Source organism: Dendrobates tinctorius, unplaced genomic scaffold (genome assembly GCF_039654945.1).
Source record: "Dendrobates tinctorius isolate UK_male_01 unplaced genomic scaffold, ASM3965494v1 ptg000079l, whole genome shotgun sequence".
NCBI classification, from domain to species: domain Eukaryota; kingdom Metazoa; phylum Chordata; class Amphibia; order Anura; family Dendrobatidae; genus Dendrobates; species Dendrobates tinctorius.
The window spans coordinates 23114152-23140801 of NW_027361747.1; the positions used below are offsets into that span (position 1 = coordinate 23114152).

Below are 26650 nucleotides of genomic sequence, written 5' to 3' on the forward strand. Positions count from 1 at the left end.
AAAATTTTGATTCCATATTTGGCTGGCTTGCTGGGCATGTATTGTATGAACTTGCAGCGTCCTCTGAACGGTACAAGTTGCTCATCTACTGTAACATTAGTACTAGGATTGTAAAGTTTGGTGCAATTTTTGATAAATATGTTCCATATATAACTGATAGGGGCTATTTTGTCTGTTTCAAACCTAAATGCACGTGTTTGCTTATCATCAAATCGAATGTGTCTTCTAATTTCCTCATATCTGTCCACTGACATTGTCGCATTATAGTGTGGATCAGAAAGTGGGTCCAGAAATAATTCACTTGACACATGACATCCTCATATGGCATTATCCACACCCTGACCTCTCCACCAGCATTACTGAGTACAAATAAAGTAACTTGAGACACAAACACTACTGAGAACATGATAAAAAATACATGGAGGCCTAAAAGGCCCCCAATCCATACAGATGTGGTTTTCACCAAAAAAGCATTGTTACACCGAAATGCCTATGAAAAAAAATTATATGAACAACTGGATATTACCAACAATGACATACCTGGAGTTTCAAAATTCTAACTTAAGTAATTTTGCAGATAATAGCAAAAAAGTAAGCATGGGTGCCTAAAAGGTCCCCAATACGCATGCTAGGGTTAATAATGGGAACATTGTTTTCAGGAGGCCCTCCTGAACGTCGCTGTGTGGAAACGGGGGGTCTGCCGGCACCCAAGTCTGCTGGCCGAAACTGCATGGACCAGGGATCATCCCACCTAACACCCGATTTCCTGTTAACGTGGGCATAACACTAATTAGACAACACAGGGTGAGGGTAAAATCGTGTGGCATTACTTTGTTGAACCACAACATGCAATAGCAAACAGAACAGTTCCAGCAATTACTCCCAATGTAGTGCACATTACAGGGTCTCACCCTTATGCTGAGTCACTGCAATAATGGTAGCTGATACATCAAAGCTCCCAAGGTCGCTACTCCACCTGTGATACACACACAGAGAAGAGGTAATGACAATCGTAGGAAGATGACCAAGGAAAGTCTATAGAGTCCAATTAAGGTCCAAAGCCAGTTGACACGACGGTCACCAGCTGGATTATCTGACCATCTCCATGGAACCAGGCGGCCAGCAGGTCCCAAACCTGGCATTCTCCAAGCTTTTCCATGGTTCAGCAATGCTCAATAGATCAGATTGGCATCCTTCCAACCGGAGCTGAAAACCCCTAGATTGTTTCCTCTAGAATCATAGATCCATGTCCCTCATGATGGTGCCATGATGAATTGGCTACAGTCCTGTCTCTCGTTGGTTGAGTGTTTTGCAGAATGTCTGACTAGTAGCTTCGTGTGATGAGACCTCTGAGTCTTTTTATACCTGAGGCATGTAAGCTATTTTTAGAATTACCCAATGTCCTTCAGTCCACCCTCACATTCTTTTCCACTCTTCTTTCGAAGTAAAAAAAACTGGTTCCAGAATAAAATCCATGCACAATTAGCATATCAGCACACCTAAATAGACAAAGATAAACACACACTATGTTATATGGTATATCAACTTGCAAGTGACTATTACAGACTTACACAGTATGTTAAATGGTACATCAGCCCACAAGTCTGTCTTCCTGACTCATCAGAAATCAACAACCAAATCCAAAAGCCAATATACAGATAAAAAATCAATTCTTCTTAGTTGGCAAAAACATTGTCGTTGGGGTAATTAAGATACATTCTTGTTTATTCACATTGCAACCCCATCTTAATTTGACAGACGTGATAGGTTTCTGGTCCTACTTCTCCACTTATTGGGAACAGTCCACAACATGTCTTTAAGCACAGTAATGAATGTAAGATGTCTCACCTTTATGACACAAAACATTCCAACATCCAGCTTCCTCAGAGCATATTACATGTTTGCCTTAAAAAAAACATAAAATTGCAGAGTAACAACTGGTATCAATTCGGTGCATGCATGTCTTCCTCCGCATTCCGTAGCTCCTGGATTAAATTCCATTCAATCTGTTAAAGCTGGCACATCTGTAGTTTCCATTTCTTGTTGAGGACATATATCCACTCTGGTCTTCTTCCCAAGGCCGAGTTGGTGGGGTTGGACATAGTAATGTCCAAAACCTGCTGTGCATGCCTCATCAATGGTCTGCTGGGTCTGTCTGTATGCCTCCCTTGTTGTGGAGCTCTGGATGTTGTGTGAGAATGCCAGTTCTCTGCAGTTCCGCCGGGTTGAGTAGTATCCCACTGATGAAACCAAATGTAGGGAAACGGGGAGTCGGCGGGCACCCAAGTCTGCTAGTCAAAACTACATGGACCAGGGATCGTCCCGCCTAACACCTGCTATCACCCATTAACATGGGCATAACGCAGGGTGAGGATAAAATAGTGTAGCCATACTTTATTGAACCACAACAAACAATAGCAAACAGAACAGTCCCGGCAATTACCCCCAATATGGTTCACATTAGAGGGTCTCATCCTTCCACTGACTCATCGGGATTATGGTAGATGATACCTCAGAGCTCCCAGGGTCACTATTCCACCAGTGATACACACACAGAGAAGAGGTAACAACAAGCATAGGGAGATGACCGAGTACGGTCCAGAGAGTTCATACAAGGTCCAAAGCCAGTTGACACGAAAGGAGGAATGGTTACAGGATTTCAGAATGTTTAGCTTGCAAGAAAGAAAACTGAGAGGAGACTTAATAGCTGTCAACAAATATCTCAAGGGTTGTCACATTGTAGAAGGATCATCTTTATTTTTATTTGCACAAGGAAAGACTAGAAGCAATGGAATGAAACAGAATGGGAGGAGACACAGATTAGATATTAGAAAAAACTTTTTGACAGTTAGGGTGATCAATTAGTGGAACAGGCTGCAATGAGAGGTGGTGAGTTCTCCTTCCATGGAAGTCTTCAAACAGTGGCTGGACAGACATCTGTCTCGGATGATTTAGTGAATACTGCTTTGAGCAGAGGGTTGGACCAAATGACCCAGGAGGTCCCTTCCAACTCTACCATTCTATGATTCTATGAGAGTGACCAGCTGGCTTATCTGACGATCTCCATGGAACCAGGCGGCCAGCAAGTCCCAAACCTGGCTTTCTCCAAACGTTCACATGATTCAGCGATGCTCAATGGATCAGATCTGTATACTTCCAACCAGAGTCCTATAGAATCATAGATCTGTGTCCCTCGTGATGGTGCCATGATGAATTGGCTACAGTCCTGTCTCTTGTCGTTTGAGTGTTTTGCAGAATGTCAGAGTTGGAGATCCGTTTGATGAGATCTCTGAGTCTTTTTATACCTGAGTCATGTAAGTTATCTTTAGAACTAACCAATGTCTTCAGTCCACCCTCACATTCTTTCCCACTCTACTTTCAAAGTAAAAAAACTGTTTGCGGGATAAAATGCACAAAAAGCATATCAGTATACCTCAATACACAAAGATAAGCACACACTATGTTATATGGTATATCAACTTACAAGTCACTATTACAGACTTACACCATATGTTCAATAGTAAATCAGCCTGCAAGTCTCTCCTCATGACCCACCAGAAATCAACACCCAAATCCAAAAGCCAATATACAGATAAAAAGTAAATTCTTCTTGGTTGGCAAAAATATAGTTGTCGGGGTATTTAAGATATAGTCTGATTTCTTCACAGTCTCTTCAAAGGGGTATTGAGGTGTGTCCAAATTTTGGGCAGCCCTTGCATTCACTGCATAGGCAAACAGTATGGGAGACCCATTTCCTAATAATAGGAAGATTGTTTTCTGGAGGCCCTCCTGTATGTCACGTCAAAGGGGTATATCCAAATTTTTGGAAGCCCTTGCATTCACTGCATAGGCAAACAGTATGGGAGACCCAGTTCCTAATAATGGGAACATTGTTTTCAGGAGGCCCTCCTTTATGTCATGTCAAAGGGGTATTGGGGTGCATCCAAATCTTTGGCAGCCCTTGCATTCACTGCATAGGCAAACAGTATTGTAGACCCACTTCCTAATAATGGAAGCACTGTTTTCAGAAGGCCCTCCTGTACGTCACGTCAAAGGGGTATTAGGTGCGTCCAAATTTTTGGCAGTCCTTGCATCCACTGCATAGGTAATCACTATGGGAGGCCCTCTTCCTAATAATGGGAAAATTGTTTTCAGGAACACCTATGAAAGAACAATTCTAGAGAATCTTTATTTTGAACTCTACCAAATTTTGTTCAAATCTTACACCTACTGTAAATGTATGGACAAATTTATAACTAGTTTTGTCTTACATTCAGCACTGATTGAGCAGTTGCAGGCTGTTTACAGACACAGCTCAAACTCGTAACAGTTAGATGTCAATTTATTCATACATTTTTAGGAGAAACTACATGGAATAGCATAATACAGTGTTTTAAAAAAGATAGAATTATTTCATGGAAAATATAATTATTTTTTAATATTGAAATGTAAGCAGAGCTGAAAAGACCCCTTAATTTTTTATGTAAAATATTACCAGTTACTAGGATATTTTGCAAATTACTGATAGACCAATCAAATAAATGGAGCCCTTTTTATTGTTTTTTTTTACTTTGCACTGCCAGACACGTTTTTTGTTTCCTCATCCTATTTGCTTGAGTTTTCTGCATTTTGCCTTTTCAGGAGCTAAAAATGGTGGAAACAATACCTTTTCTCCTGTTGTTGGAGGACTTTTTCAATCAGTAAGTGATGGGATATTTTCAAGATATTATCATATCAAGAGTGAAAATTGTCTAATCAAGTTTTTGAGAAAGTACACGTAGTTTAGCAGGCCATCTTTTGACTGCATCCTTTAAAGAATACCTATCACCAGGCTGGGGCTCCTCTTTTTATATAGGAATGGACAGGCATAGACTGGTGATTTTACTAGATATCACCTATTAGCTATTAGCAAAAGTGGCCACAAGGGTCTCTAATGCCACCAAAAAGGACCCAACAGTATAGAAAAAAGTTGATTCCATACTTCTGAATTCTTAGACTCCAGAAAGCAGAGCAGTATCCCATGATCCTCTATAGCTCTCAACACTGTATAAAAGTCAGATCTCGCATGCTGTGAAGAAAAATTGCGCTTTACAATAAACCAGCACTGCATTCTTTACTGAGCCATTACCAAATGTTAACATCATTTTTACTGTTTGATGAGTGCTTGAAGTAATTCTTTCAGTGCGTGTAGGGCTTAGGAGGTTTGTTGGATCCTGTTGTGCATGCTTGAATCCAACAAGTTAAAACTCAACTTTGGCCAAGAAGTCAAGTCCATTGAGGGTGCATTAGGAAGCATTGTTACCATTTTTGCTAATGGTTATTATCTAAAAAAAGAAATTAGTCCGAATATGACCTGTAAACTAAGAATGAAAAAAGGCAGTTGTGACTGGTGATAGGTACTGCAGTGCTAAAATAATGAAGCAAAAATAAGTTACAAAATGATCCTTAAGGTGAGAGTGAGACCATTTCATAGCACCAAAGTTCCAGGCCCCATTGTCTTCTATTGGGTCTGGGTCCAAATTCGGGTAGAGTACTGGTACCAAAACCAAACTTTGAGGAAACGTTAGGTCAAGCCCAATAAACCCAAGCATCCACAGTCAGCTCATCCCTATTGTTATATGTCTATGTGCAACTTTACTTTTGCTTGGTATTATTTTTTGGAAGTTTATAAGTGCAATTTTCGTGATTGATTACTTGCCATAAACTTGAAAATCATTTGCATTTATAATTCTCACATATAATTATTTATCTTTTTTCTTTGTACATCTTTTATTGATCATTTGTGTCATTATGATTAAAATTTCCAATTATGATATTGCTCTCCCCACCGGTGATGTTGTTATCTAAAATCTGAATCATTTTTAATCCCTTGTCATTTTAATGTATTAGCTTATTTAATATATTTTCAGTAAAAAATTAATTATTAACTCATTTTCTTCTGCAGTTTTTGCCCATTTCTTTGTGGGTTTTAATAGGAAAACCCTGTATAAAATGCAGTCTATCCATATCCAGTAATAAATGGGGTCCATTAGACTGTATGGAGCAATACATTAGGCCCAAAATACTGTATGGAGCAACATATTAGTGTCAATATTCTGTATTGAGCAATACATGTGGCCACTAAACTGTATGAAACACTGTATGGAGCATTATTCTGTTTGGAGCAAAATATGGGTCATGAGTCTGTATGGAGCAATAAATGTGGCCCATACACTGCTTGGAGCACTGTGTTTTGCCATTGTGCAGTATGGCGCAATACAAGGTTAGATTTCAGAAAGGCAGATTTTAAAGGACTCAGAAAGAGAATTGGAGAGATCCAATGTCTGGATATCCTTAAGGATAAAAATATCCAGGAAGGATGGGTAATCTTGAAAAATTAGATTCTCAAAGCACAATTGTTAACAATTTCGAAAAGAGGGAAGATAAGGAAGCATTTAACCCCTTTCTGACATCAGACGTACTATCCCGTCCATGGGACCCGGGCCCCTATGCCCAAGGACAGGATAGTATGTCTAGCGCGATCAGCTGTGCTCACGGGGGGAGCGCAGCTGATCTCGACCGGGTGTCAGCTGATTATCACAGTTGACACCTGGCATTATGTGTCAGGGGCAGTCACGGACCGCCCCTGACATGCTAACCCCTTGCACACTGCGATCAAACATGATCGCGGTCTACTGGGGGTTAAAGGGAAGCATCGGCAGGGAGGGGGCTCCCTCCGTGCTTCCCTGAGCCCCCCACAGCAGCGCAATGTGCAGCGCTGCTGCGGAGGGCTCCATCCCTGCAGGTCCCCGAATCCAAGATGGCGACGGGGACCTTCGGGGGCCTGCAGGGAGCTAGCTTCCTCAGTGCCTACAAAGCGCAGGCATGAGGAAGTCTGCGTCTATGCCTGTGACAGATCGCTGATCTGTCACAGTGATCTGTCACAGGACAGTGATGTCCCCCCTGGGACAACCTAATAAAGTTTAAAAAAAGTGTAAAAATAATTTAAAAAAAATGGCTAAATAAATAAAAAAAAAAATATTCCCTAATATATTCATTTTTTGGAAATAAAAAAAACAATAAAAGTACACATATTTGGTATTGCTGCATACGTAACGACCTGCCATATAAAACTGTCCCATTAGTTAACCCCTTTAGTGAACCCCTTAAAAAATAAAAATTAAAAACGAAGCAAGTGCAATAACGCGCAATCAAAAAGACGCATATAAATATCCATGGTACCGCTGAAAACATCATCTTGTCCCGCAAAAAATAAGCCACCATACAGCATCATCAGCGAAAAAATTAAAAAGTTATAGCTCACAGAATAAAGCGATGCAAAAATAATTATTTTTTATATAAAATTGTTTTCATTGCATAAAAGCGCCAAAACATCAAAAAAGACATAAATGAGGTATCGCTGTAACCATACTGACCCGAAGAATAAAAGCGCCTTATCAATTTTACCGCACGCAGAACGGTGTAAACGCACCCCCAAAAGAAATTCTTGAAATGCTGGGTTTTGTTCATTCTGCGTCCCAAAAATCGGAATAAAAAGCGATCAAAACATGTCATGCGCCCGAAAATGGTACCAATACAAATGTCAACTCGTCCCGCAAAAAATAAGACCTCACATGACTCTGTGGGTCAAAATACAGAAACATTATAGGTCTCAAAATGTGGTGTGATGCAAAAACTATTTTTACAATAAAAAGCATCTTTAAGCGTGCGACAGCTGCCAAAAATAAAAACCCGCCATAAATAGTAACTCAAACCCCCTGTTATCACCCCCTTAGTTAGGGAAAAATAATAAAATTAAAAAAAATGTACTTTTTTCCATTTTCCCATTAGGGCTAGGGTTAGGGTTAGGGCTAGGGTTAGGGCTAGGGTTAGGGTTAGGGCTAGGGCTGAGATTAGGGTTAGGGGTGTGTTGGGGTTAGGGTTGGAGTTAGAACTGGGGGGTTTCCACTGTTTGGGCACATTAGGTGCTCTCCAAACGCAACGTGGCATCTGATCTCAATTCCAGCCAATTCTGCGTTGAAAAAGTCAAATGGTGCTCCTTCCCTTCCAACCTCTGCCATGTGCCCAAACAGTGGTTTACCCCCACATATGGGGTATCAGCGTACTCAGGAAAAATTGGACAACAACTGTTGTGGTCCAATTTCTCCTGTTACCCTTAGGAAAATAAAAAAATTGGGGACTAAAGATCATGATTGTGGAAAAAATATGATTTTTTATTTTCATGCCCGGGCGTTATAAACTTCTATGAAGCACTGGGGGGTTCAAAGTCCTCAACACACATCTGGATACATTCCGTGGGGGGGTCCAGTTTCCAAAATGGGGTCAATTGTGGGGAGTTTCAACAGTTTAGGCACATCAGAGGCTCTCCAAACGTGACATGACACCCGCAAACCATTCCATCAAAGTCTGCATTCCAAAACGTCACTATTTCCCTTCCGAGCCCCAACGTGTGCCCATACAGTAGTTTTCTCCCATATATGGGGTATCAGCGGACTCAGGACAAATTGGACAACAACTTTTGGGGTCCAGTTTCTCCTGTTACCCTTGGGAAAATAAAAAAATTGGGGACTAAAAGATCATGTTTGTGGAAAAAATATGATTTTTTTATTTTCATGCCTGGGCATTATAAGCTTCTATGAAGCACTAGGGGGTTCAAAGTGCTCACCACATATTTAGATAAGTTACTTATGTGGTCTAGTTTCCAAAATGGGGTCACTTGTGGGGGGTTTCCGCTGTTTAGGTACATCAGGGGTTCTCCAAAGGCAACATGACACCAGCAGACCATTCCATCAAAGTCTGCATTCCAAAATGTCACTACTTCCCTTCCGAGCCCCGATGTGTGCCCATACAGTAGTTTTCTCCCACATATGGGGTATCAAGGTACTCAAGACAAATTGGATAACAACTTTTGGGGTCCAATTTCTCCTGTTACCTTTGGGAAAATAAAAAAATTGGGGACTAAAAGATCATGTTTGTGGAAAAAATTTGATTTTTTTATTTTCATGCCTGGGCGTTATAAGCTTCTATGAATCACTGGGGAGTTCAAAGTGCTCACCACACATCTAGATAAGTTCCTTAGGGGGTCTAGTTTCCAAAATGGTGTCATTTGTGGGGGGGTTTCCACTGTTTTGGTACATCAGGGGCTTTCCAAACGCGACATGGTGTCCGATCTCAATTCCAGCCAAAAAAGTCAAATGGCGCTGCTTCCCTTCCGAGCTTTGCCATGCGCCCAAATAGTGGTTTACCCCCACACATCAGGTATCAGCGTACTCAGGACAAATTGCACAATAACTGTTGCAGTATAATTTCTCCTGTTACCCTTGGTAAAATAAAAAAAATTGGACGTGAAATAATTTTTTTTGTGAAAAAAAGTTAAATGTTCATTTTTTTAAACATTCAAAAAATTCTTGTGAAGCACCTGAAGGGTTAATAAACTTCTTGAATGTGGTTTTGAGCACCTTGAGGGGTGCAGTTTTTAGAATGGTGTCACTTTTGGGGATTTTATATCACATAGACCCCTCAAAGTGACTTCAAATGTGATGTGGTCCGTAAAAATAAAATGGTGTTGCAAAAATGAGAAATCGCTGGTCAATTTTTAACCCTTATAACTTCCTAACAAAAAAAAATGTTGGTTCCAAAATTGTGCTGATGTAAAGTAAATATGTGGGAAATGTTACTTATTAAGTTTTTTTGTGTGCCATATCTCTGTGATTTAAGGGCATAAAAATTCAAATTTGGAAAATTGCAAAATTTTTAAAATTTTTGCCAAATTTCAGTTTTTTTCACAAATAAACGCAAGTTATATGAATGAAATTTTACCACTATCATGAAGTACAATATGTCACGAGAAAACATTGTCAGAATCACCAGGATCCATGGAAGCGTTTCAGAGTTATTACCTCATAAAAGGACAGTGGTCAGAATTGTAAAAATTGGCCCAGTCATGAACGCGCAAACCACCCTTGGGGGTAAAGGGGTTAAGGAAACCTGGATGGATGAACACAGACCGAAGCACATGCTAAAAAGGAAGAAATAAATGTTCATCAAATGGAAAGAAGGAGACATATCTAAAGAAGAATATAATGCTGTCTGCAGAACCTGCAGGGCACGAATCATATTTTCTAAAGCTGACAATAAATTAACCCTACAATGTGCATCGGGGGCCTTTTAGGCCCCGGTGCTTACTTTTTTGCTATTATCTGCAAAATTACTTTAGTTAGAATTTTGAAACTTTAAGTATTCCTCAGGTATATGGTTATTGGTAATATCCAGATGTTCATATAATTTTTTTATAGGCATCTTGGTTTAACAATGCTTTTTTGTGGAAAACCATATCTGTAAAGAACGGGGGCCTAACCCTGCTATTTTTATCATGTACTCAGCAGTGTTTATGCCTCAAGTTACTTTAATTGTAGTCAGGATTGCTGGTGGAGGGGCTGGGGGGTGGATCATGCCATGAGAGGATGTCATATGATTTTGGGAGGGAGTGATAAGGCCATGACATCATCTCAGGTTCTTCTGAACACAGTAATGAGCTGTGTAGAGAGTACTGAGGACAGTATACACTGTGAGCTAATTGCTGAAGGACCTGTGATGATATGATGCTGGGAGGAAGTCTGACTCATTTTCAGTCTCTTTGTTTCTATAAGAAGCTTGCAAAGGGTAGAGCTTGTGAGCCACAAAAAATCCAGAGAATTGTACACCACCTATAAGAAAGTATAAAAGGTAAGAGCTGCTGAGGATGACATGAGGAAGGGGACACTTTACCCTTACAGTGTGTCACACACACAAGAAAATAGTGGACAACCCTGATTGTGTTCATTCTTTTTTCTTTTAGTTTGCAAACTTCAAGTCAGCAATGGGACACTCTTCCTCCAAGCATCTGACTGACCAAGATATTGAAGCAATTTTGTTTCAAAGTGATGATGAAAGTGAACTATCTTTGTCTGATGAAGAGTACCTGCCACCAGCTAATCAAACATCCTCATCCAGTGATTCTTCTGATGATGAAGAAGTAGATCCAGTGGATCCATAAGAAGTGATAAGTAGAACATTCAAAACGAATGTTTTTTGGGACAGTAATCCTTCATTAGTCGGACATACTCTAATACATAATATTGTGAGACATGCCCAAGGAGCTGTGGGAAGTCCCAGGTACATTTCCTGTAAAGATGTATTCTGTACTTTTTTCTGACAATATTGCAGAAGAGGTCCTTTTATGTTCAACTCTAGAAGGAAGACGTATCGCTTCTGCAAAAAAATAAGTCCTGGAAAAATATCTCAAAAGAGCAACTTTATGCATATATTGGACTTTTACTGCTGGCATGGAGTCAAAAATCATTTGATGTTCCAATTAGAGAATTATTTCTGGACCCACTTTCTGATCCACACTACAAAGTGACAATGTCAGTGGACAGATATGAGGAAATTAGAAGAAACATTTGATTTGATGATAAGCGAACTCGTGCAGCGAGGTTCCAAACAGACAAATTAGCCCCTATCAGTTATATCTGGAGCATATTTATCAAAAATTGTACCAAACTTTACAATCCTAGTACTATTGTTACAGTAGATGAGCAACTTGTACCCTTCAGAGGACATTGCAAGTTCATACAATACATGTCAAGTAAACCAGCCAAGTATGGAATAAAAATATTCTGGATGTGTGATTCTGCAAATTATTATGGCATAAATAGGCTTATCTACTGTGGCAAAGAAGTTGATGCACCAGTACAGAAAGATCTAAGGTCTGAGATTGTGAAAACACTTGGTGTACCAATATACAATTCAGGTAGAAACAAAAGGATGTTGAGAAGGCCAAGCTTTTAAATTCCTATTTTGCATCTGTTTTCTCTCAGAAAGGAAATGTAATATCAACTGATCTTCACTGTCCTATTAAGGAACTAGAAGAATCCAGGATATTTATAATCAGAAAGATAGCTAACATAAATGAATTCTAATCTCCAGGTCCAGATGAATTACACCCCAGAGTACTGAAGGAGATAGCAGAATAAATTTTTCAACCACTGTCCATAATCTTTGAAAACTAATGGAGAACAAGAGAAGTCCCAGAAGACTGGAGAAAAGCAAATGTTGTTCCTATCTTCAAAAAAGGCAAGAAGGTGTACCCAGTGAACTATAGGCCAGTGAGTCTGACTTCTATACCAGGGAAGATCATTGAACAAATTATTAAACAACATCTATGTAAGTACCTGGATAAGAACAAAGATATTAAACAGAATCTGCATGGGTTTGTAAATAATAAGTCATGTCAGACTAACTTAATTTCCTTCTGTGACAAGATCACTGACTGGGTGGATCAGGGAAATGCTGTAGATATAGTATATCTTGACTTCAACAAAGCCTTTGACAAAGTATCTCACACAAACCTTATTGTAAAAATGACTAAGTATGGAATGGGCAAGGCAACTGATTAAATTTGCTGATGAAACAGAGCTTGGAGGGATAGCTAATACTAGAGAAGAGAGAGAGGATTCAAAAAGATATAAACTGGAGCAGTGGGCAGCGACTAACAGAATGGTTTTTAATGGAAAAATGCAAAGTACTACATCTGGGCAATAAAAATGAAAAAGCATATACAGAATAGGAGGAATAGGACAAAGTAACAGCACATGTGAAAAAACACTTGGGTATAAAAATAGATTACAGAATGAACATGAGTCAACAGTGTGATGCAGCAGCAAAAAAGGCAAATACAATCCTGGGATATATTAACAGAAGCATTCAGTCTAGATCACATGAAGTAATTATTGCCCTCTACTCCTTTTTGGAAAAACAAGGGAGGGGGCGCAGACATAGGGCTTCACCTGGTATAAATCAATGAAAATGAAAAAAGTACTCTAAAGTACTCACCCTTTATGGGTTGTGTTCAGACACAACCACTCACAACATTTTTTGCAGTTGTATAGCTGCTGCAGAGCTCGTGCAGGTGGAAATGTCCACTAAGAATCACAAGTTGATGATCAAAAAAAGCACTTCTGAGCAACCGTGCTGCTACAGTGACACGAATTCTTCAGAAATCCATATAAATCTTTTAAGTTCTTTATTAAATGTACTACAAAAACTACGCGTTTCGAGGAGACAAGCCGCACCTCTTCTTCAGGCTACAGTACAGAGTTGTAATCGGTCTATACAAATGATAGCTTTATATGCTGTGTGGACATGGCCCCCCGTCGTGAGAAAAGGGCGTCAACCCACACATGTTGCACATAAAGATATTAGAGAAGAAAAACAAAAACAGGCAAAATGACATATATATCAAAAAACATATATTCCAGATAATGATAGTATTGAGTATCCCATTCAGACAATCATTATCATAACATAAATTTCTACAATTAATATAAAATATAAAAAACATATAAAACACAAAAAAAGAAACAAAAGAGGAAAAAGAACCAATTTCATCGTGGTGAGTTTAAGACAAATGTCTGACAATTTCACTACTGAGCCATCATAAGTGATCAGTTACCAGTGGCGAAAAGTAATAAAGAGTAATTACTCATATGATATAACTAGTGTAAATAAAGAGTGCAAAAAGTATCCTTTCACCAGTAATAGTGATAAATAGGAACATATAAAAATAAAATGAAACAATCGCTATATAAAGAATAAGAAAAAAAAAAAAAAAAATATATATATATATATATAAAAATATATATAAACGGCCATATAGCGATTGTTTCATTTGTGGAGCAAATCTGGGGCCCATTATACTGTATGGAGGACTATGTGATGCCCATAATACTCTATGGAGGTCTACTGTATGTTGTGCCTATTATACTGTATTGAGGGCTACGTGGTGCCCATACCTCTGTATGGAGGTCTATACTGTCGAGTCTAAAATGATAAGTCTGCAGTCACTCTGCGTGCTGTGCACTGTGAGGGTTCTCTGGTTTCTGAACTATAGTATAATTTACAATAGATATCACTCATATACTGTAAGAAGTAAGTGAAATCTTTGGCATTGTATTATACCTATATTTCTTATCCATATATCATGAATCAAATTGAACGCCGGCTGCAGCTGAGACAGGGCATTCTATTCTGTGACTGACCACACGATGATGTCACATAGCAGTGACGTTATATTGTCACCTGCCTATCAAAGGGGTGACATAATTACTTTATGGGGTCAGGATGAGGAACATACATTATTAGTTTATGGTGGCAAGTGGGACATAATTACTGTAGGGGCCAATCAGGGGCTAATCAGACATTATTACTGTTGTAGTTTAATTTACTTTTGAGGATGCTGTATTCCATGGGGCGAAACAAAAGGGGATTCTTGTTACTGTGCAGGGTGGTACTATGTCACTTTTTTCTTCATCTGACAGTGTAGAAGTTGGGAAAAAAGTGGGGAATTTGCTCTGGAAGCGATCAGCTACAGATAACTGTGTACTATTATCTGCAGAGACGAGTACTGGCTGGAAGAAGTCATGGCGGTCTCCACTGAATGAAGAAGAAAAGCGAAGATGAATGATTTTGACTACAGACGTCACTGGTGAATCAATATGTTACCTGTACACCGACAAAATACACTGTACTATATGCAGAGCTCCTGTGCATAATGTCACCAGTGGTCACTGTATTACCTGTACACTGCATGAAGAGCTCCTGTGTAAAATGGCACTGGTGATAACTGTACTACCTGTATACTATGTAAACAGGAGTTCTTTATATACTGTAATGTCACTGCATTACCTGTACATTGACACTATATACTGTATACTATACTCAGAGCTCCTTTTTATTTTGTCACTGGTGAGTCACTGTATTACCTGTACACACGCACTATGTATTGTATAATATGTACAGAGTTCCTCTGTATAATGTCATTGGTGATCACTGTATTACCTGTACACTGAAACTATGTAAAGAGCTCCTTTGTATAATGTTACCAGAGCTAATATTAGTGTTATTAGTATTGTGAGTTTTTATTAATGACTAGTAGTGTAGTATTTGTTCATTATGTGGTGGTAATTTGTGGTCATAGTGTGGTGGTATTTGTCCACTGCATGTGGTATTATTTGGTCATTATATGGTGGTAATACGTGTTCTCGTCACGGTGTGGCGGTATTTGTTCCCTGTATGTGGTATTATTGGTCTTGATACAGTGGATTGTGTTGTGTATGGAGGTCACTTAGTCTCTCTGATATTATTAAGGGGAAGATTATTGATTTCAAATAGAGATTAAATACTTGGATGTTTAACCCATCACTGTTCTGTGACTTTTACACAGTAGCAAATATGCACTTACGAGGGTTGAACGGTGAAACAGGTAATCACCTATCCTAAGGTTATGTGTACATTCAGTATTTGGGCAGTACTTTGACTCAGTTTGTAAGCCAAAATCAGGAATGCGTAAAAAGTGCAGAAGTTGTGACGTGTTTCCATTATAATTTTATCCTTATTGTTCCACTCCTGATTTTGGCTAACAAATATTGAAGTAAAATAATGACCAAATACTCAACACGTGAATGTGACATATGTATAAGTGATGAAATATTGATTGGTGGGGGTCCAACTGCTGGGATCTCTACCGATCTGCAGAATGTGAAATTTTTATCCCCATAAGTATGGAGCGGCATGTGCGACTAGACCACTAATCCATTCATTCCCTAAGTGGCTGCACTTGTCTTTTTCTGGAATCCCCCAAAAAGGATTAATTAATCTGCAGTCAGATATCCCACCTGCCCCTCCATTTTAAATTGGGGATAAAAGTGCCCTGTGCAAACTACTCTAATTGTACATCCCAGTTATGGTGTGCGCACAGTAGACCTGTAGGAGCCTCCTATGTTTTACAGACGATGCTCCACTATAACAGACATAATGGCTGACAGGTATTTGCATATAGCTGTAGGGTGGGTCCCTAGAGTTCATTCCCCCTGTGGGAAAAAGACACCCCAATCCGACCCTGTATACAACTTATACAACATATTCTGCATGGTTTGTGAACTCTTCAATGATTTAACAGGTCAAATGTCTGATTCCACATTTCTAAACACAACCATTCATATTTTAAAGTTGTCATGTCAAACTTGTAATAAAAAGACCACACTCATTCTAAAACTCCATTAGAAAATTCCAATAATTGCTACATTCTAATTGTAATAAAGCATCTAGACACAAGTCAGTGCATTTTAATATTTCTTTTATAACACTTGAAATGTTATTTTGCTAAAGTCATTAAGCTTGAAGAAGAGTAATTACTTGAGCCACATAACTTCACAGGTTACTGAACCAACACCTCAGCTTTTCTACAAGGTGCCAAAGAATGGCTCAGTGGACAGAAATGTTTTAGTCACTAACTTTAACATTTCATTGCATACGAGTTCTTGATTGAAAAAAATTTGTTCTGCACAAATACATGCATTTCAAATACCCTTTACTTCAAAAATATGGAATTGTTGTGCAATGGGCCTTAAAATCTGACTTTAACAGATGTATCACAGGGATACATTTATTTGATACATTTTTCTATTACATAGGAAAATCCAAAACAGATTCAATACTGTGGGTAATTTGCTGCATGTTTTAAGACAGCAAATTGCAGCTGTTAATTATATAGCACTAGTTTTCATGAATAACTAACTTTGTCTATATATTTTAATAACTAAAAATTAGTGTAAGCCATTAAAGATAGAAATTACATTCACATCATTCCATAAAATATTATTCAACATTTTATGGACGGATTACATCACTCCTCTTACATATGTAAGGGGTAGTAACACAGTTAAAAATACTTAATTACAGACTCTGCCCAGTATGTAAGATGCAGCACAAGAAAGCAAATTGCATGAATGCTTAGATAAACAGCAGCAAAAAAAATACTTGGGTGGCATTGTGTGATTGTCTTTATAGGTAAGATAAGGAAGCAATGAAATGCTGAGGTTGATCACAATTCTTATTCTCCTCTAGGCTCCTCCACACTGGGAGATGAGGATATTTCATGGGGTCCCTGCTTATTCGGCAAGCTATAGCTCTTACCGAATAATCTGCAGAGGGAATCCTGGATTGCTCCAACTGATTAGCTGTTTGGCTCCACAGCTGTACATGTCACGTGCCTGTTTGTTGAGCTCTCCAATACATGTTTCATGACTGTCACACAGCTGCGACACATGCGGCTATGGAGCAGAACAGCTGATCTGCTGGAGAGATGCAGGAGGCTAAGGCCATGTGCACACGATGCAGATATCCAGTGGATCTGCAGCGGATTTTACCGTGCAGAAATGCTGCATATCCGCATTGTGATGTACAGTAGCATGTAAGTCAATAAAAAAAAACCCGCTGTGCAGACGATGCGGATTTTTCCGCACGGTTTTCTTGTGGTTCAAAATATGCAGCATGTCACTTCATTTGTGCGGTTTTCCACCTGCTCCATTCTCCAAATCCGCAGGGGGAAAACCGCACAAAAACCGAAAAAAAAAAGGAAGAAATCCGCAGGAAAAATGCAGATCATTTGACGTGCGGATTTCTTCAATTCTGCGCGGAAAAATCCACAGGGCAAAAAAGTACGTGTGCACTTAGCCTAAGGCAATGCATATAAGAGGTCCAGGTATCCAGGCTTCAAATCCCACCAAGGACAACATCTGCAAGGAGTTTATATGTTCTCCCCGTGTTTGTGTGAGTTTTCTCCGGGTACTCCGGTTTCCCCCCATACTCCAAAGATATACTGATAGGGAATTTAGATTGTGAGCCCCAATGTGGACAGTGTCAGTAATGTCTGCAAAGCACTGTGGAATTAATGGCACTATATAAGTGAGTAAAATAAATATATTAAAGTACAATAATGTACGATAGGAAGGAATTGTTTAGCTGTGCTACTGTATATGACTTGTCATACTGTAAATTTGCGCTTATGCTTTTCTTAACCAAATAATTGAACAATGTTTGACAAAATCCAGCATAGACCTAAATTTCCCACAGTTATCAAACCGTAAATCTGACTAATATATGCTTTCATTGTTCTTCAATCTCCTGTATGGGCAGAATTTATACAGTCATATGTTAAAGTTTGGGCACCCCTATTAATGTTAACCTTTTTTCTTTATAACAATTTTGGTTTTTGCAACAGCTATTTCAGTTTCATATATCTAATAACTGGTGGACTCAGTTATATTTCTGGATTCAAAGGAGGTTTATTGTACTAACAGAAAATGTGCAATCTGCATTTAAACAAAATTTGACCGGTTCAAAAGTATGGTCACCTCAACATAAAAGTGACATTAATATTTCGTAGATCCTCCTTTTGCAACTCAACTCCTGAAGAGCTTTATGCTTTATGCTTTGTTTCACTGCTTTTAATTAAGGATCATTTGAATATGTTCCACAAAGGAGGATATATTGCCAGTGTTGGAGCTCAGTTCAAATAGGACCGTGAAGAAGGCACATAGTGCTGAAACATGTAGTCCCTTGCTGGAATGTTACCAATTGTTTGGAGTTCCTCATACATTTTTTATATGAATTAATGGATAAATAAAGAAGAAGATTTTATAATTCTGGTGAACTTTCATGTTTTTGCTGGATCCCAATTCTCTTATATTTTCTATTTGTTGGGGCACACTCCCTGCCTGGATCCGTGCAGAATACAAGGTGAACACCGACTATTGCATTAAGAGGAACTCCTTTATGGTGAGCTGGCTATATGTTCTTTACATTGTTTAAATAAATATATATATATATATATATATATATATATAAATAAAAAAATATTAAATAGTTTGATTTTATTCTCAAGCATAATTATTTTCAGATATATTCAACACATTTTTTCAAGCAGGGTCTCAGAATGTCTAACATAAACTAGAAACAGTTAAAATGCATCTGCAAACATGTATTAATGCTCAAAGTACAATAATATTCTTTATATAGCACTAACATATCCTGCAGCACTTTACAGTTTGCACACATTATCATCACTGTCCCTGATGGAGCTCACAATCTAAATTCCCTATCAGTATGTCTTTGGAATGTGGGAGGAAACCGGAGTACCCAGAGGAAACCCACACAAACATGGGGAGAATATACAAACTCCTTGCAGATGTTGTCCTTGGTGGGATTCGAAACCAGGACTCCAGCGCTGCAAGGCTATCCACTGAGCACCCGTCCTGCCCAATACAATATGCTTAATAGAATGCTGACGTCAGTGAGGCTGCGCGGCGTCCTCTGGCTGATCTCAGGTGAATTGATGAGCATGGGAAAAAGTTCAGAAACTTTTCCATGCTCATTAGTTCATTTCCGGGCAGCTTGGGAGGCTGTGCAGAGATGAATTAATTCATTCTGTAGTGGTTTACAGTGGGGCTGGTCGCATTAGCACTGCTCCCGTTGTAAACCAGTTAACCCCTTCTGATGGATTGCAGCGGGGAACCTGATTGAGCAGCGGAGAGGTATGTATATTGTTGCTTTTTTATTTTATTTTTTTACAGATCCATGGTTATTTTTGGGATTAGCAGATGAATAAATTTGGTCAAAAGCTTGGTGTGTTTATTTCATTAAAATAATTTTTAATTAATGTCTGTGTATTTTTTTACCCTTTCCTAAGCTAGGGTTAATAATAGATAGGTGTCTTATTGACACCTCTCCATATTTAACCCAGCTTAATGTCACCTTCCAATAGCAAGGTGACATTAACCCATTATTATTAACCCATCAGCCACCACTACAGGGCAATGGGAACAGAGAGGCTAAGTGCCAAAAAAGGTGCATCTTATAGATGCACCTTTTCTGGGGTGTCTGGGGGCAGATTTTTGTAGCCGGGGGGGCAAAAACAATGGTCCCTCTCAAGGCTATTAATATCTGCCCTCACTCACTGGCTTTCCCTCTCTGGTTATGAAATTACAGAGCAAGCGCACAAAATTTTTTTCAAGGAATTAACCCCTTTATTTAACACTTACATGTCCCAAATTTTACACACAAACCCTAATCTAATTATTAGTCAAAGACATATAAAAAAATAAATGAAATTAGATGGTTTACTGTTTGTAAACCATGTGTCATTTCATGTCGGGTTTTGCATTGATTTTACAGAAGCCGGCAATTGAATTAGCGGCTATTATGCTATATGGAACTGTATGAAATATATATATATATATATGTATGTGTACATATATGTGTCTCCATGACATTTATATATAGATATATATGGATTCTATGTGTCTATATCTGTTCTCTCATTTGTGTTTTAACCTGTCATTGGACTCCATTATATGTCCATTTTGCAAGCCGGCTAGAAAATCTTTGCATACAGATGCAATACGATTGTCATATGGATGTTTACATGTGCGAAAAACGCAGCCACGCCCTGACAACGGATGACATACGGATCACTCTTTAAGGAATATTTCTCCGTATTACGACAGTAAGATACGGTCCGTATTTTTATACGTTGTATCTGACTCCAGCCTTATACTGAAAAAAGCTAGGGCTTGTGGACATAGTCTTAATATGAATATCAAAATATTACAATGTTCTTGAACTATTCTATGCAAATATTATCTAAATATTGGATTTGGATTTTTTTTTAGAATGAAGTGAAAGAAATAGAGCCAGGATTTCATACAAACGTAATATAATGAAAGCAAAGTAAATTAATAATAATGCAGCTAGTAGGAATAAGATAACTTACCACAGTAAAATTCATAACTTTCAAAATCCATATTGTCATGGCTAAGTTAACAATCATGGTAACCAACAGTAGTAGCACAAAGAAGTACAAGCACCTCTTCCGCCATCCATAAATTCCTACTGGGTAAAACTGAGTATTTTCTGTCCGTAGGTTATTCTGTTGTGTTGCCAAAATGTACTGTTCTCGTGTCATCTATAAAGAAAGATAAAAAAATAATAGGATAAACAATAATGTGAAACATTTCAGTCTAATAAATAAATACAACTTTTATCTTGTTTTGAGACTACAAATCACTATATGAAATAGGAAATCCAAAGTGATCCTGAGAATGGGTCTCTAAATTCCAAGAACTATTGTGTAAGGGATTGCCTGAGAAAGTAGTACATAGTACTTGGCTATTTCTAGCAGGAGTACATATTATGAGCAGAGAAGAGTCCACTCCATTGAAGATGGTGCTTTGCAGAGCCTGGTTCCCAAGATCCAGTGCCCAGTTCTCGACATCACTGAAGGTTCCAGCAGTCATATTCCCAGCAAGCAATAAATTATTCCTTATTTGATAGATTGGAAATGACAGTATCTTGGAAATAAACCTTTAAAGAGTAACTGTCATTTTAATTTTTGTTTCATAAATTAATATTACATGTGAAAATAAGAAACTTGGTAATACGCCTTATCGGAGAAAACTGCTTCTTTTTCCACCAAAATAGATCAGTCATTATCAAAATTCTAAGTTCTGAGGTAAAATCTGTATTCAGTGAAGACTTTCCCATTACTGAGAAAGGAGATGAGAGCTGCTACTAATCAGACTCGAAGTAGCTAGGGGGAGGAGGGAGGAGCTCTGTTTAGCTCCTCCCTCATGCAGTCTACATAGATTTGTATCTGCAACAGCCGCCATCTCCTATCTCAGTAATGGTAAAGCCTTCACTGAATACAGATTTTACCTCAGAATTGAGAATTTTGATGAAGACTCATCAATTCTGTCGGAGACAGAAACAAATTTCTCAAATAAGATATCTTACAAAGTTTCTTATTTTCACGTGTAAATGATGGTTACTCATTAAAGGGACTGTCATCACAGAATGACTGTTCAAACAAAGCAAAGGTGCTCGGTGCATAATGAGAACAACAAATATATATATATATATATATATATATACTGTATATATATATATATATACACCTTCCCACCTAAGTGTTTTCACTTTACCTCCACTCGCTCTTCTTCTTTAATTGACCCTGGCTTCATTTAACGCTATTTCGTTTCAGTTTTAACCTAAATATGTTCTAAATCTTGAACTGCCTTCATATTTTACTTTCTTTTTTCTTCAGTAGGTCTCATAGACAAGGTGTCTTCCCATTATTAAATAACCGCAACTAAGAAGGCACTCTAGACATATGCTGCATACAGTAGCTTTTGCTTTGAATGCATCTTTCATTAGTTTGGGAACTTAGTTAATTTTTGGCCCTAAAGTAAAAAGAAGCTGATAAACTAAAATAGATGTTTAATTTTGCCTTGGACCAGTGTTATCAGGATTTCCATAGTGTTATACAGGTGAGAGAACTCCAGGTCTTTTGATGATATTTCCATCACCTGTGCAATACTAAGGAATTCTTGAAAACAAGATCAATTGGGGGCCATGAGTACTGGAATATAGGAAACACTTCCTTAGAATTTAAACCTGCAAGTACTATGAAATGTTTTTTAGATAAAGGTAAAAAAAGATGAAAATGTTTTACTCATGTACATGTGCATATGACACTTAAAGATACCGTATTTTCCGGCGTATAAGACGACCCCCCAACTTTTCCAGTTAAAATAGGAAATCTTAAAAGTCGGGGGGTCTTCTTATATGCAGTGTGTCATCTTATATGCCATGTGTGGAGCAATCTGCATATGGTAGGAGAGTGGTCCCGATAACGAAGGGAGGGTGTAAGTGGAGTTATCATCCCCTTTTACCTCATTGGTGGCAGCGGTGCTATCTGCGGGTCTCTGTGCTGCTGGAGATCGGCAGCTCCTCCATCTGCAGTGTGGCGGCTCTGTGCTGGGGGTCGGCAGCGGCGGCAGCTCCTCTCTGTCTAGCTTGAGGGCGCTGTGCTGGGGGGTGGCTGTGGCAGCTCTTTGGGCAGCATCAGGGCTCCTCCGGCATTTACCAAAAGCCCGGAGGCCCAGGCAGCTTCATTGCTGCCATGCGGTGGACTCCGGGAAAATGGCCGCCGGAGCCCATGCATGCTGAATCAGATCTCATCTCCCGCGATCTCGGGACGAAATCTGAATCTGAGCATGCATGGGCTCTGGCGGCCATTTTCCTGGAGGCCACTGTATCGCAGCAATGTGCCTCTGGGCTTTGGGGAAATGCCGGAGGAGCCCCGATGCTGGACAGAGAGCCACTGCAGCCACCCCCCAGCACAGCGCCCCCACGCTGGACAAAGAGGAGCTGCGTCAACCCCCAGCACAGAGCCGCCACACTGCTGAAGGAGGAGCTGCCGCACTGCTGCCACCAATGAGGTAAAAGGGGGATGATAACACCACTTAAACCCTCCCTTCTTCATCAGGACCACTCCCCCACAATATGCACTTGGCGTATAAGATGACACCCGGCGTATAAGATGACCCCCGACTTTTAAGAAGATTTTCAGGGCTTAAAAAGTCATCTTGTATGCTGGAAAATACGGTAAATTTAAATAGTATAAAGTATTGACTGTGTAAGGGAAACAAAGGAGTGTCCGTAAGTGTACAGATATATACGTGTATATATATATATATATATATTTACTGTCGGATGTTATGTACCCTTTCCCTTTAACGTTATACTTATTTATTGTACATGCCATGTAAATGTCTATTTATTGTATCTGTTATTTGTATTTAGCATTGGACGCTGTTATATAGATAGGGAAAGTTTAGTACCCTAGTTTGCCCACTAGATGGGGTTAGAGATACTCAGCTTGTAAATAGTTAAAGTAGGAGGAGCTAACAGCTGTAAAGCCAGGGAGCATCTGGAATTTGAATTAGTTGGGTTGGAGCGCCCTGAAAGGGCTGTCGGCTCTGTAATGTTAAAGTCAAGAGCCCAGTCATACAGAATTCGGGCCAGTATCTTAGCGGAGAGTAGCACCAGGAGAAGTGATGACATTTCAGAATTAGTGGGTCTGCAGTTGCCAGAAAAAGACTAAGCAGTATGGGCAGCTCAGTCAGAATGTGGCAGCTTATTTCATTTGTGGATATTCTTGAGACTGGGGGTAAATGGTTAAGAGGGTCCCCTACTGGAGTAAGACTGAGCAGAGTTGATGCTGAAAGACCGGAGAGCACGGTCCGTCCTAGAAGCGAGCTTAGTGAGAGAGAGGAAAAGACAGGGACAGAGGAGATGATGTCCATCGCCAACCCTGATGCTGATGCTGGAGTGAATATGTATGCGCTGTGTAAAAGAAACGGTAAAGTTGATTGTTCTAGTATTGAACAGGACTGTGACTCTGCTCCACCTCGTCTGAGGAGAATGTGCAGCGCATAACAAAAAGCACCGAGGGGGAGCTGGAGAAAGCGACAGGTATGCTGACAGAAAACTGTCATTTCTATGTGAGGGAAGGCCGGGACTCTGTTGCCCCGAAGTCCTCGGCCACGACTATGGTCCTGGCTGAACCTTACAACTGCATAAAATTTCAGAGTGAAGATACTGTGAGGACAAGTGCATGTTTTGACTATGAGACACTACCATAATTACAGAATCTTCTCATTAGGGCTTGTGAACATGACAATATTTTTGGTCTCAGTGCGATCTGACAAAACATTTGGTCACACCCAAACCAATGTTAGTCTATGGGGCCATGCACATGTCCAATTTTTCTTCCTTAGAAAAAAATTGCGACAATCCCAAGTATGATCTGATATTCGGATCGCACTCTGCTATACAGTTCAATTAATCTGTGGAAACTATTAGACTGCACTCGGATGACATCTCGTGTGCAGTCTGATTATCACAGACTGACAAAATGGAGAAGATGGATAATTTTTTTCCATGTTGTTCTCATCAGACAGAATCAGATCACATTAGTCAGAATTTGATCAGTGTTTGATTAACAGAATTGACCTGATTCTCTTGAATGAAAGGAAATACTGATGTATAACCCTTTGTGTCCTTAGATTGGTCATATATAGAGATGAGTGAATTTAACACATAACTTAATACCAAAAAAGATCAAATATGGAAAATCAACGTAAATTCACTCTTTCTAAATGTTGCCCTACAAAAGAAATGAAAAAGTGTTGTGAATGCCAGATAATGTCTTTTTCTTTGAATATATCATGTTTTCCCCAGTATTTGCTGTATGCATCTTGCTCTTCACTGACCCATGATCATTTATAACCAGTGTTATTGACCTCCTCACAGCCTAACAAGCAGATTAAAATATATGGCATGCTGTGAACATAATGGATTTCTTTAATGCATATTTTAGTGCAAAATATATCATGACATCTTTTATAAATATATTAAGGGTAGCAAAATTGGACTAAGCCACCTGATGACTGAGAAATAAGGCTTATTAACTGCACAAAAAAAATTATTGATGATTTGTATCGACCACAGTAACACATTCAAAACTCACGAAGCTTAGAATATGATAGACTGACAAAATATCTCATAGGTTCATTACAAATACTTTCTCTGCAGCTTTGCTACAAAAAATCTATTACTATTCCAGGTATAAATAATTAAAGGGTTTTTTTTAAAAACAAACAGTGCTTGACTAGCACTCCCTTGGTCCAGCTCTGAGTCTCATTATTGACTGCAGTGCTAATGTCACATCGACAGCGCTGCAGCCAAAAGCTGAGCTCAGAGGCTTGAGTGATAGCACAAACTGCTTGGAGCCTCTGAGCTCGGTAACTGGCTGCTTGGCTGCAGCGCCTTTAGGGCTCATACTCACTTGCGTGAGACTCGCACAATTCTCGTGCGAGTCTCTCGCATTAAAACCCGCACTGCTGCCGGCACTCGGACCGAAGCTTGCGGCTGCATAGAAATACATGTAGTCGGATGCTCCGGTCTGAGAGCCAGCGGCAGTGCCGGGTTTTCATGTGAGAAACTCTAAGGAGAATCGTGCGAGTCTCTCGCAAGTGAGTATGAGCCCTTAATGTGATATCAGTGCTGCAGCCAATAACAGATACCGGGAACAGTGGCGAAAACTCAGCTTTTGGCACAGGGAGTGTGAGTAAAAACAATTGGGTGGAGGGGTTTTCTGATACCGGAAAAACCCATTTAATCAACAAAAGTGTAAAAAAATAATTAGCATATTTATGCTTTATTTCTTCAGTCCTAAAGATTCACTATAGGCATAGTACAGTACAGGTTGACACCCTCCTGGCCTGGCTGTTTGAATCGTACAGTAGTACTATATTATTTCACTTTTGCAACCCCTACTATTTTAGCATCTAACTTAACATGGTCAATGACTTGTGTTAAGTGGAAAATTACAGTTTTCTTCATCTAAATATTTTTCAATATCAAGGTATAATTAACCCATTGTGTGTTAGGTTTAATATACTACATCTTTATGATAAGCATTTGGAAAGCCTTAATATGCAAATAGAGAAACCACATTGAAAATTTGTATTGCATACTGTAATTTGGCGAAACTCCAATAGAGTCATTTGGAACATTGATCCCATTTTTGTTTTATGTTAAGCTTCTATTGAGAATCTCTAAAAAAATTAAGAAAATTGTATTTTTTAAGTTGATGGCCACATTGTTTCACTATTGTTTCCCATTTGCTCTTTTGTATTCTTTTATAGTAATCCAAGAATTAAGGTTAAGACAAAGTAAGATTTGCAGATAGCATATCTAATACAAATTACTCCAATACCTCATTCACACGTCCGTATATAAACATATACAGCTCTGGAAAAAATTAGGAGACCACTGCACAGTTTTATAAAAAATAAACTTCTCTACATGTTTGACAGCCATTCCAATCCAGTATCAGTTGAATTTCAACCAAAGTACATCTCATTCA

The 26650-nt window shown here is 39.0% G+C and overlaps 1 protein-coding gene across 4 annotated transcripts in view; it reads right to left on the reverse strand.

Moving 5' to 3' along the window:
- Positions 1-26650, reverse strand: part of SGCZ (sarcoglycan zeta) — a 1731118-nt gene that overhangs the window by 611525 nt on the left and 1092943 nt on the right. For all 4 annotated transcript variants that reach the window (XM_073583597.1, XM_073583598.1, XM_073583596.1 and 1 more), the window contains one exon: positions 20651-20842. In XM_073583597.1, coding sequence (XP_073439698.1) covers positions 20651-20842 — 192 coding nt within the window. The remainder of the gene's footprint in view (positions 1-20650; positions 20843-26650) is intronic.